The sequence below is a fragment of the Podarcis pityusensis genome, assembly GCF_964106645.2.
Source record: "Podarcis pityusensis genome assembly, chromosome: 12".
In the NCBI taxonomy this organism is placed as follows: domain Eukaryota; kingdom Metazoa; phylum Chordata; class Lepidosauria; order Squamata; family Lacertidae; genus Podarcis; species Podarcis pityusensis.
Window position 1 is genome coordinate 24,161,021 of NC_138037.1, and position 12,069 is coordinate 24,173,089.

Here is a 12,069-nt window from a genome sequence, read left to right on the forward strand (position 1 = left end):
ACTTTCACCTCCATGTTACTGTTTCAAATTCATTCCAGATAGCTAGGGAGGGATATTTTTTTCATCTGATGGCTGTGCTTTGACTGTTACAGTGAGTTAATTAGAGTGTCTATCCAGATTGTGGTGAGCAAATGTCAACACATGACATGAATTTCTCCTGCACATGGCAATTTTGTTGAGATTTTGAGAAATCTGCTTTATAAAGGTGAAAGGACTAAAAAAGAATTATTAGGTGTGGCTCTTGGAAATAGCCTTTCATTACTAAGGAAGATTTAGGCCCAGTAAAAAGAAGGAAGTGAATCATATTTAACAGTAAATACACATGGGATCACAGAGGTGAAGAATTAAAATATATATTTATTTATGGGATTTATATCTTGCCTTTCTGGGGAGAAAAAGTGAAACACCCAATGTGCCCAACGTTTTTATGTACTAGTACTCTGTAAAGCAGTGGACAATGTAACTTTCATTATCAACTGACATATGCAGATAAACAAGGCAAGCAAGGGAATTTTTTAATTCAAGAAGAACTGAAAAGTTCTGAAGACGACTGGACTGTTGTGAAGGTAGTGAATTTGTTGTTTCATTGAGCATGCCATAGACCACACTAGCAAAACATTGGTCTCTAGAAGAACATGTATATATAATGCTAGGTGTGAATCTAATTTTTTTTAAAAAATTGAGATTGCTTTAGTAAAAATAAACAAATAAATAAATATTAATAGCTAGGCTTTGCTTTCCACTTGCTCATAATTGGCTGCTAAATAAGAAATTCTAGTCAGGTCTTTGGGAGCATCTTGTAGTTCCCAGACAAGGGATGAAAAGAGTATGATAATACACCACATTTGCCAGCCTCCCTATTGAGTACCTTTTGACTATGAAGGGAGTCCCCAGTCCTGTTATCTAACAGGCAAGATGCTATAGTCTGACTGCTGGAGGAGAAGGCAAGAACAATGGGAAAGAATTTATATATGACAATAGGAAAAACTCACAGTAGACCGCCAAAACAAGCCTGCAGTTTTCCACTGGTCTTGCTCATCTGCAGATTTTGCACCTAGTGGATTAGAAGTTTAAATACTGACTAAATTAAAAATTGCAAGTTCTTTTTAAAGAACAAGATGAGTATCTGTTTAGATTTAACAAAAATGAATTATAGTTATAAGACTGAATTACAAGTAAAAAAATCTGGAAAAATGACAAAGAATAAGCATGCACTAGATCGGTGCATTATCTGGTCTTGTCAATTTTTGTTTACTTCTGTGGATGTTTAAAGAAATTCCCCTGGCAGCCTATTATTCCATCAAAAAGGAAAAGTACCATAAGCAACATTTGACTAAGTCACTCACAGGGCCTGGTCTGCCTGTTTCTACTGTACTGGAACAGCTAGCAGTCTGTTAAGTTTCTTCCTTTGTACTGAAATGATTGCACTACATAAACTGTAGGTGATGCTAATGATGCCAGTGGCAGAATAAATACAACTCGTGTCAAGTAAACTTACCGATTTCTGCTTCTGCTTAGCTACAGCAGCATGGAAAAGAAACAAAGAATAACAAAAGCATGCATGTTATTGGCTTGTCAAAGGACGCAGACAGTCAACAGGACTCAAAATGTGACGCAGTGCAGGTGAGCAGGTGTACAGATGGCAGCTTGGAAGTAGGTGTTACCTTCTTAAAGAAGGGCATTCTTTTCTCTTTGGAGTGGGGTGATGTGACACTGTTTGCACTGGGTTTGGGGGAGCGATGGTTTGCTGGAATATCAATTTCTTCTGCATCTAAACCAGTGGCATCTATGTCTATAGCTATATATAGATAAACAATGTACAATTATCAGATGGCAGGGAGAGGAGAAAAGGGTTAAAAAGAAATAGCAACAGTATCCCAGGTCAGACGTCCGTCAGAAATATCAAACAGAATAAAAACAAAAGGGGGAATTTTAAAATGTACAATACTCAGGGATTAAATATAGGCATATAGATACCATTATTTACAATTATAAATTGTATTTAATTTTTGTTCAATTTTAAGTTTTTACAGCTTTACCAATACAAATGTACTGTATTTTTTGCTCTATAAGACTCACTTTTTCCCTCCTAAAAAGTAAGGGGAAATGTGTGTGCGTCTTATGGAGCAAATGCAGGCTGCGCAGCTATCCCAGAAGCCAGAACAGCAAGAGGGATTGCTGCTTTCACTGCGCAGCAATCCCTCTTGCTGTTCTGGCTTCTGAGATTCAGAATATTTTTTTTCTTGTTTTCCTCCTCCGAAAACTAGGTGCGTCTTATGGTCTGGTGCGTCTTATAGAGCGAAAAATACGGTATCCTTCATTATACTGGAATATATACTTTCAAGAATGACTGAAGGTTTATACCAACTTTGAATCCATAACCAAGCTCTCAAAACTAGTGACCTAGGTTGGGCCCTAGGTAAATCCCAAATCCAAGTGGCATAGATTACTTAACTTCAAAAAAGAATGCATATCACACATACTTATCTTGTGGCCTGTAGTATTACCCCCCTACATGACCTACTGATGGGTCATGGAATTCAAATGAGTGGGTCATATTGCCAGTGGTAGTTAAGGGCAATTAACCACAGGGGGTCTGACTTCTTGTTGGGGTTGGAACCTGTTGATTCCTCTCATGATAAGTTGTGAATCCCTATAATTTGACAGATCAACATTCACCTCTTGTGAAAACTTTTAATGTATCACATACAGAAAATTCTAAATGCTATAAAAAAATAAGTGTTTGATTATGTGAAACAGGCAGAAAACCAAACCTGTTTTATATAGCTGAAATTTTAAAAGCCTTTTAAATGAAAGTTATCTATAGTCATCTAGGAAATGCTATAGCTATTGAGGGCTCCAGCTGAATTGGCACCAACTGCCTTTGTTTAAGTAAAAACTGAACAATAAACTGAGGATACATTCCTATTATATAAAGCCTTACATCTTAAGGCAATAGGAAGAAGGGGAGGAGGAGGGAAAGACTATTATAGGACACTATGGAGCACACAAATGTCTTATTGAAAGGGCTTTCTAACAATTATATTGATTAGAAAAATTAACAAAGATAGATGACCAATTACCATTAATGAGATGCAAATTCAATTGGAAAATGTTCAAGTATTATGTCTATTAGGCTACCAATTTAGGTCCATTTTAACAAGTTCCCAGATTAAAAATGAAGCCACAAGAAAATTAATGGCATATGAAAAAAATAATAGTGGAAGGAAAAATAATAGCAAAAGTGTTAATACCATCTTTGTATAAATCTATCATGGAGGTTCAGTTTTGTTTCAGCAAAATTTCAGAAGGTGGTGAGAACTGAATTGGGATTTAGAAACTAAAGAAGATGCACAGAACAGGCTGTGGACAAAAGTGCCATACAAATCCATACTGGCAACAACCAGAGAAAGAACCCTTAAAATTGTGCATGGCTGGTACTTAACCCGTAGCCATCTAGCATATATAAAACAGTGGGAGAACAGTTCTCCCACGTGTTGGAGAAGATGTCCCACTATAGGCGCATATCAGCACATGTGGTGGGAGTGTGCAAAAACAGAAAAGTTTGGGGAAAGTAAATTTACAGAAATATATTTGATTACAAGGCAGAGAGTCCCCATGAACGTAAGACTGGCTCTACTTAACTTTTATAGTCATGATATGTTGCAAATTTGAAACAAAGAACTCATAACACATCTATTAACTGCTTCAAGAAAAACTACTGCCTGGACATAGAAATCATTACAGTTATTAACTACGCACCAATCTGACAAACAGCATTATTAGAAAAACTGACACACCCACAAAAATAAAAGTAGCAAGAAGCCAAAAGGAACATGACAATTTTTACGTAATCTGGTGTGACTTTATTGATCACACAAATAATGAGGCATATGGTAGAATAGTACCCATAGTTTGCAGCAGTCTTGCGCTCATGAAGTGCATATTTTAATTACCCTCTTCTCCCCTCTCTTCCTCCTTCCTATAAATTCTAATTGTTATTGATACAAAATACCTTTTATTTATGGTCACCAATCCAAGCAATACACATTATATATCATTTTATATCTGCAATAATTATAATAATTTTTGTACATACACTTCAAAACAACTTTGTTAATATATTCAGAAATATTAAAAGAAGGGTCTTTATGACAACAGGGAGCTGGGTTGTATGATGAACATGAAAGCAGTACAAACATCTCCCTGTCTTAACTCCCAAAGGAACATATACGTGTAGCAAAAATATGCAACAACTATGCAATATATTTTAAGTTCTCAATGCTTAAACTTCTATGATGCTTCTCATTGTGGATTGCTGGTGTTTCATTACTACTACTACTACTACTACTACTGTTACTATTAGTAACATTGGCAACAGAACTCAGCAATTGCTTAGCGATTATTTAAGTGATGATTTGATACCAGGATTGTACATTAAAGGGAAGTGAAAGGCTGTAAACATGTTTCTAGTTTACATGCTCAATCAATTTTGTAAAAAGAAAATCTGGATATATATTGTTATTATCAATTTAAAAAGTCATGCAATTTAAAAAGTATTCCTCTAAGAGATTTTATAGATCTCAACGGAAATGTTTAATCTTTCTTCCTCTATTATGTATTAATTACATGTTTATATCACTCTTCATACAAAGATCACAGGGTGGTTCACAAAATAAAAATACAAAATGAGAACATAAATCACATGCTAAAACAAAAAAACACCCAAACCAATAACCCCAAAGAAGTTTAACCTGGTGGGAGATGGCGGCAGCAGCTGAACTTAAACTATGGCAAAGGCCTTTGATGGGCCCTTCCCTTTTTGGAGTTAGGGAAGCTTCCTACCAAGGAGATGTCAACACTTAAGAAGAATGACCAACTAGTGTGGTTTGCGGGGCCTGGCTGTGATGAGTGATTATGGTGAAGGCACTCAGTAGATGCTTGGAGACAGCCTGCATTTTCCTGGAAGTGTTGATACTGTGACTGAAACAACACACCCAGTCGCTTTGGAATGTCGCCAACAAAGGTGCCCAACAAAGGCCATCGCTGGAGGAACTGGATCCATACACTCTCTTGCCAAGCCAAAGCTATGGCCTGGCAGTTTCCAGGCCCACCCAGCCAGTGACTGCTGGAGGGCCCTGGGCTCTGCAGTGCTTCTCCTGGTGCCCCATCAAACAGAAAGCACCAAGCTCACTGCTCATATGGCAAAGAGATTATCATTCAAGATAACCAAGGAAAGTTTTAGAAGCAAGGTATCAAAAGCAATCTATTTAATATTTCAAAACATGTTTTACCAGATAAACAGTCTAGAGGCTAACAAAATGTGATGCTGCCAATCCTCTTTCCATGATCTTAGAGATGATCTAAAATATTTGTTTAATAATCTAAGAAGAGTCCTGCTGGATCAGACTAGCAGCCTCAATGGGAAGTTCACAAGTAGGACAATAACCCGTCCTTGCTGTTGTTTCTGGTGACTGTTATTCAGAGGCATGCTGCCTCTTACCTTAGAGATAACATACAGCTATCCTTCAAGCAGCCACTGATAGCCTTATCCATGAATTTCTCTAATTCCCCTTTAAATGGCTCTAAGTTGGTGGCCATCACCACATCTTTTGGTAGCAAATTCCACCGTTTAACTGTGTAGGAACATAATGCTCTATGTAAGAACGTTGACCCCCTTCTCCCCAAAGGCCACCATGACTGCTGCTGGCATGGTTCCAGTAAACCATGTAAAGCCACAGCCTCAGCTATAGGCGTCTACCCATTTTACTTGCCTGGCAAAACTGCTGGTAGATGTACGGCATATTCCACATAATAACTGGACTAAGAGACTATCGCCTTCAACAAAGATCCACAACTTACATTATCACTCTAACATAAGTACATGAACTAGCCAGAGTGATGCTCTTTAAGTTCTGTTCTAATCCTCATTACCAGTTTTTACATGAATGAGTCTTACTAAAAACATCTGTAACCTGAACCTGTTAATTAAAAAATTAAAAAGGGTTGATTTCTCACTTCTACTGAAAAGTGTAATGTGCAGGAAGACAATAGTTATATTAATTATTATTTATAAGTGTGAAAAGAGCAATGGCCCACTTACCAGATGATGGAGGTGTAGACTTTCTGGAACTAGGTACTACGTCACCCAAACTGGATGATGAATTTCCTCCTGATTTACTAGAGTAAAGTAAATAAACATTCACTTTTCTAATATAATGCTCACAAGGTATAAATGTGATGATGATCAGTGAAAACTGTACGATTAGTGGAATTGTTAGGAATTTCCACAGTAACCAAAGCTTGGTCCTGAAGGCCAAATGACATGATGCCTTTAATCTGTCTTTATAAAACAGAAATGATGATGATGATGATTTATACCCCACCCATCTGGCAAGGGGTTCCCCAGCCACTCTGGGCAGCTACCAACAGATATTAATAATGATAATAATAATAAAAAGCAATTAAACATTAAAAACTTCCCTAAAATGACTACTTCAATATTAAAGGGCCTGATATACCCTGGTAAGGGTCCACAGAAACAATGTTTTTGGACTGCATAGAGTTTGAAGATCATATTAAAATATCGTTGGTGGCTCTGAGTTGTCATGGCAAAAAACTGACAGATTAAATAAATAAATAAAACCCACAAAAAACATATGGGTGGTGATGGTTCTCTTTTCACCACTTCTGGCTATTATTGTGAAATGACAACAATAAAAATACCAACTTTCACAAATATAACTAAAGTGAAAATTTTATTCTCTCTCTGAAAGAAGTAAAATAGCAATTAGCAGCTTATGACAATATTGAGGAAGAGAACCATCTTCAGGGAGTCTTAGTTCTACACATGTGGAAACAGATTCAAATCAAAAGAGCCAATTCAGACAATACTTGACTCTAAGGATTGTAGCTGCAGAGTGATGCAGAGGCGCCTTGGTTTTGTGCAGGGAGACTAAATTAGCGAGTTCCTGTATTTCTTTAATCTCCTTGCACAAAACCAAGGCCTCTCATCAATCCTTTATGAGAGACAGAAGGAGCATGTAAACTGGAAGCATGTTCATAGCCTTTCCCTTCAAAGTACAATCCTGGCATTAAAGCTTCACTTAAAGAATGGCTCTGGTAAATAAGAGTGGAGAACAAGAATAACAGGATTTTTACACCCCCCCCCCCCACCAAGGAAGAAAAATATATCCAGGCCTTTTAATTTTAACAACTTCCCCTAGATTAAATCACAGTCTCTGTGTAATTGTTATTGATTACCTGGAGTAAAATTTCCCTTGTTTAGCCTTTTGTTCATGCTGCAGCCTCATATTTTCTAATTTGACTGGACTTGGTATGAATCCTATTTCACAGCCTTCTTTTACCAATCGTCCTATCCACCAGTCGTTGTTAAATTTCTAGAGAAAAGAATAGATTAATGAATTTAAATGTCAGAAGTTTTCCTTTTTGCTATTGCCAAAGAATTCTCCCCTCATCCTAACATATCACATTTACCATGCTGGTAACTGACCATGCTAGTAATTGCATATAATGTATCTACATAGTGTTTTTAAGCCTAGGAAGTAGATGTCTAAATAAAATATCATTAAGCATGTGTGAATGTAGATGGATGGTCTGAGGGTTGTTAGATTTATCAGAATTTAGCCCTTAACCAAAATGAGTATGAATGTGGATGAAAGGATACAGAATGGAAAGATGTATATCTGAAATAAAGAAGTAAAAGCTTGAAGCTAGAATTAGCAGGCTGTAATCCAAAGAGTCATGTTGTACCTTAAAATTCCCCTCATGCAGTAGAAGACAAAACAGTCAAGACTTGTTTATTCACCTACTCTTTCTGCCAACTAGTAATTGCTTTAATAAAAGGATTCTAAATCCGCTACACAGCAGGTGTGGAGTGAGAAGAGGGACAGACAACAGGATTAAGGAAGAAATGGGCAGGAACCCTAGTATCTGACTCATTCCTGATGTATCAGGAAATTTAGAAAAGTATTTCACCCTGACAATGCTATTTCAAGCTAACAAAGAATGACTTTTAGGTGTTGGAGAAAGTATGGGCTCTATCCAACCAAAATTAAGTGCTTTTGAGTCTCATTAACTTTGATGGGAGAAAATCACGCATGTGCAATGGGACTTGTGTACTTAAGTTTGGCTGCATGATAAGGATTGCACTACAAGTTTTGAACGATTAAGCATCATGTCACCATCCACAAAGCAATCCATGTTTACTTAGTCCTGAAATATTTGGTAAGATGACATGCATTAACTACACATGAGGTGGAGCACCCATGTGTTAGAAAGCACATTATACTGAATTTCCATAAAGCAAGAGTAAATATTTTAAAAGAGAAAATGGGTAGTCTCTTCTCTGATTCACGGAAACATGAGAAATGGAAAATAAGAGGACAAGAAATCCAGCAATAGATATCTCGGAAGACCATCACACAAGTGCTATAAACAAGCAAACTGTTCCTCCTCAGCAGTAACTTGTTTTTATTTTCGAAAAGGTAACCAATTTATACTAGCTGCCATTCAGATTTTTCAAGCTGAAGTGTTGGCCCAGCTACATTTTGGGATTCCAGTATGGATACAATCAAGTATGAGACAATGTGTGCAGAATTAAGTAGACACATGACAGAATACTGGGTGTGGATTAGCACTATAAAATATGGGCTGCATTGCCATTTTTGTTCCCAACCTTCAAATCTGGTTTCCAATTTACTTAAGGACTCCTATAAATCCAGATGGCTCCAACCCATACACAGCGAAATTAGATCTACTGGTATTGTCTTGGAATTATTGTATAATTCTAGTGAGCAATATATTTATCACAATATCAAAATTAGATTAAGGGCTACTGGCGGGGGGACATTGAGTCAGCTGTAAATAAAATCTGCTCCCCCAAGTTCTATGGTTTAAATACAACCAATAACAGGATTACTTATATCTCAAAGTTAATAATTCCAGCCCAACATAGGGCATTTACCTTAGCCTGACAATGTTTCTCCCTGGGCTTTTGTTAAAGGCAGGTATTTAAATATCCCTTGAAATGATAGACATTGTGGATGTTATTTGAATGTGCTGGACACTGTAGAATATATTCTTTTCTACTGTCCACTGTACAACCAGTTACGTAAACGTGTGTTATCCCCCTTTTTGGGTAGTTTAACATCAGGGCACAATGAAAACATCAGATTCTACCTGTTTGATATTAACCCAGAGGTAACATTCTGTCAATAGTATCTCTTAAGAGTGGTGAATGGCAGTGGGAAGACACACTATATCTTATATGGCTGCTTCTTTGTATATATTTTAATTCTTTTGTATATGGATACTTTAAAATGGTCTGTATCTGTAATACCTAATAAAGGTTTGGAGAAATAAAAAGAAAGGTTGGAAATAGTGCCACAGTTTCTCAGGATCATGCTTTCCTTAATATGACTCCAATACTAGGATTTATTATTAATACAGTGTATCTTTTTGTTTGTTTCATATGAATTACATAGAAATATATAGACTGGTTGAGTGGCATCTGTCTGTTTCAGGAGACAATGGAAGGGTGTGCCTTTGGGGGTGAAGTAATAGGGTTGTATAATTAATTAATGGACTGAAATTAGTAATGTCCATTATTTTCAATGCATCATATCTGAGTAGGATTAACAAAGAATACTACATTTTTTTGTAATTGTTTCATTCTCACTTTATAATGCACAAAAAGCAATAACAACAGTAAAGAGGAGAAAAAAATCAAAGAAATGAAAAGAAAAGAGAGGAAAATATATGAAGAGAGGGGAAGGAGTGGCAGTATTTCAACAATAGCATTATAACTGCAGACAATTGCCCTTCAGAAGGGATACAACCATTTGTGATTTATTCATGGTTCAGAAAAGACTGGTGTGCATACAAGACACAATTTGCATTTAAAAAGGAAGGAAGGAGTTACTCCTTATTTGCTATCAGACTAGGTTAAGGGAAAATGCCAATTTGTTATAGTTCTTGTTCATCATTACACAGCTAAATACAAATACTCTTTCCAAATACTCTTTCTTTTGCTAACATTTTTATTTTCTTCAAACCACAAAAGACTCTTTAATAGAATATTACATATCTGCTTTAAATGGCTATTACTTTCCTGAGTAAAAATCTGGCTAGTCTAAAAGAGTATCCAGATGTATTACTATCTACAAGTTAGCCATTTCAATCACTTTATGCAGACATTATCTCTTATTTGCTGCTATCATGGTAAACTGCATGGACACCAAAGGTATATTGACTTAGAAGTCTACTATAAGTGTCACAGAAACATTTATGTAGCACTTTAGCTTACAGTCTGAAAAAGAAAAAACGAGACAAAAGCAATTCACTGAATCTTCTGATTACTAAGGGCAAAGGCATTGCAGCATTTAAACTGACCCAGTTTGTACAAACCATGGCTTAGTGCGAATGAGCAAATGTGTGGTTTTCGGGAGAGAATATCATGTCTACTCTGCTGCTCCTCTCTTCCTGCTGATACTATGGAGTTGGTTAGCATTATGTTCAAAACCTAGGCTTATGTTTTATCTCCAGACAAACAACGAACTGTAGCAAAAAACAAAACCAAACCCGTGGCAACAGTTTATGGTTTGTCTGGAGTGAAACAAACCACAAATCCAGGTTTGGACATAATGCTATGCTCATAGCTGTATGGCAGCAGCAGGAACAGAGATGAGGCAAAGTGGCTGCAATCTGGGAACCCAAATGTTTGTTCATGATGTATAAACATTACTTTTAAACAAAAATGAGAAAGGAAGAGTGGCACACAGTCTCTATCATATGTAAAGTCTTGCTGGATTCCATCCAGTGTAAATAAAGCAGCATACTTTATATTACTGCAATCACAGCTATAATTGCAATATAAGCTGTCTTACTTCTTTAACATGAAGAAAATCTTTCGCTTCAAATGAGATGGCCATGCCTGGGACTGGTACATCATCCTCGTGGGCTGCACTGTAGCTAACATTTGTCCGGACTGCAAATGCAACAGGTTTTGTCTGTAGAGCAAAATGAGAGAAAGAGGGTTGATATTTTCCCCGGCATTAAAATGTGCTTGTCTTCAATGAAAACACTGAAAAGTCTGGGGAGTATTTCATAAGAGGCAATCAAAGTGATGATATTATGCTGAGGATAGATGGCAGTTTTCCAAATAACTTAGAAGTGGGAGACCTGTAACAAATTTGATTATTCCAGAGGCACTTCACAAGGTCAGGGAGAAGACTCATTGCCTGTTGACAAGTTTCCCAGACTTGCCCACCCAGCAAGTATAGTTAACAGTTACCTAGACATTAGAAAGTAAAGCAGCTTTGGTATCTCATCTGTGGTACCAGACAAGTCTCTTTTGTAACCTAATTATGAAGCTTATAAAGAAGAACAAATGCAAGGAGTCTGTTTCCACCAATTTTGAAAGTTCGTTCATATATCCACCCTTGCCCATTAAGTGACAGCATCTTTATGTGGTGATTGCCTATTGAAAACATCTATACATATTGTTGGGAGAAATGGCTTCTCTGCAACAGGATGGGGGTAAGGGAGAGAATTAGTGATGGGGCTCTAAAACAAAATGTTGCAATGTAGAGTTGTTCAGGACTCCAACTACTTACCATGGTTTTCTTCCCCTTACACCATCAGTCAGTGAGCATTTCAAGTTTACTGGGCATGCTCACTGGACTGTTTTCTTGGGGGGGGGGTTACACCTCAATTTGGGGTTGCCTTGTCATTTTTTATTTTTTATTTTACTAAAGATGTTTTGTACTCCTACAAACCTCAAAGTTACCCCAAATCGCCTAATACCTTTTCTCTTGTAAATAGGTGCTGTGATTTCAATTCACTGAACATTATAGTAAATGTGATTCTCCCCTCTATTTTGCAAACAAGTAGATTCTGTAGTGAAGTTAAATTAGCGACTGACTACAGGTAATAATATCACATACTTAGAAGCTTGTAGGCAGACATATAACTAATACGATTATAAAACTATTCATGTTTGTGGCCTTCATGGTAGAAATATATTATTTTACATTAGGAGTAGAGAAC

General features: G+C 36.8%; 1 protein-coding gene across 10 annotated transcripts in view; it reads right to left on the reverse strand.

The window, feature by feature from the left end:
• The window catches only part of CACNB2 (calcium voltage-gated channel auxiliary subunit beta 2), a 136,554-nt gene that overhangs the window by 15,224 nt on the left and 109,261 nt on the right, over window positions 1–12,069 (reverse strand). For 6 of the 10 annotated variants that reach the window (XM_080974436.1, XM_080974442.1, XM_080974440.1 and 3 more), the window contains 4 exons: window positions 10,908–11,030; window positions 7,264–7,400; window positions 6,104–6,180; window positions 1,665–1,798 (listed from right to left, as the gene is read on the reverse strand). In XM_080974436.1, the coding sequence (XP_080830562.1) occupies window positions 1,665–1,798; window positions 6,104–6,180; window positions 7,264–7,400; window positions 10,908–11,030 (471 nt within the window). Of the gene's footprint in view, window positions 1–992; window positions 1,055–1,498; window positions 1,519–1,664; window positions 1,799–6,103; window positions 6,181–7,263; window positions 7,401–10,907; window positions 11,031–12,069 lie in introns of all 10 variants that reach the window. The other 4 variants (XM_080974439.1, XM_080974445.1, XM_080974444.1 and 1 more) reach the window with 2 other exon arrangements.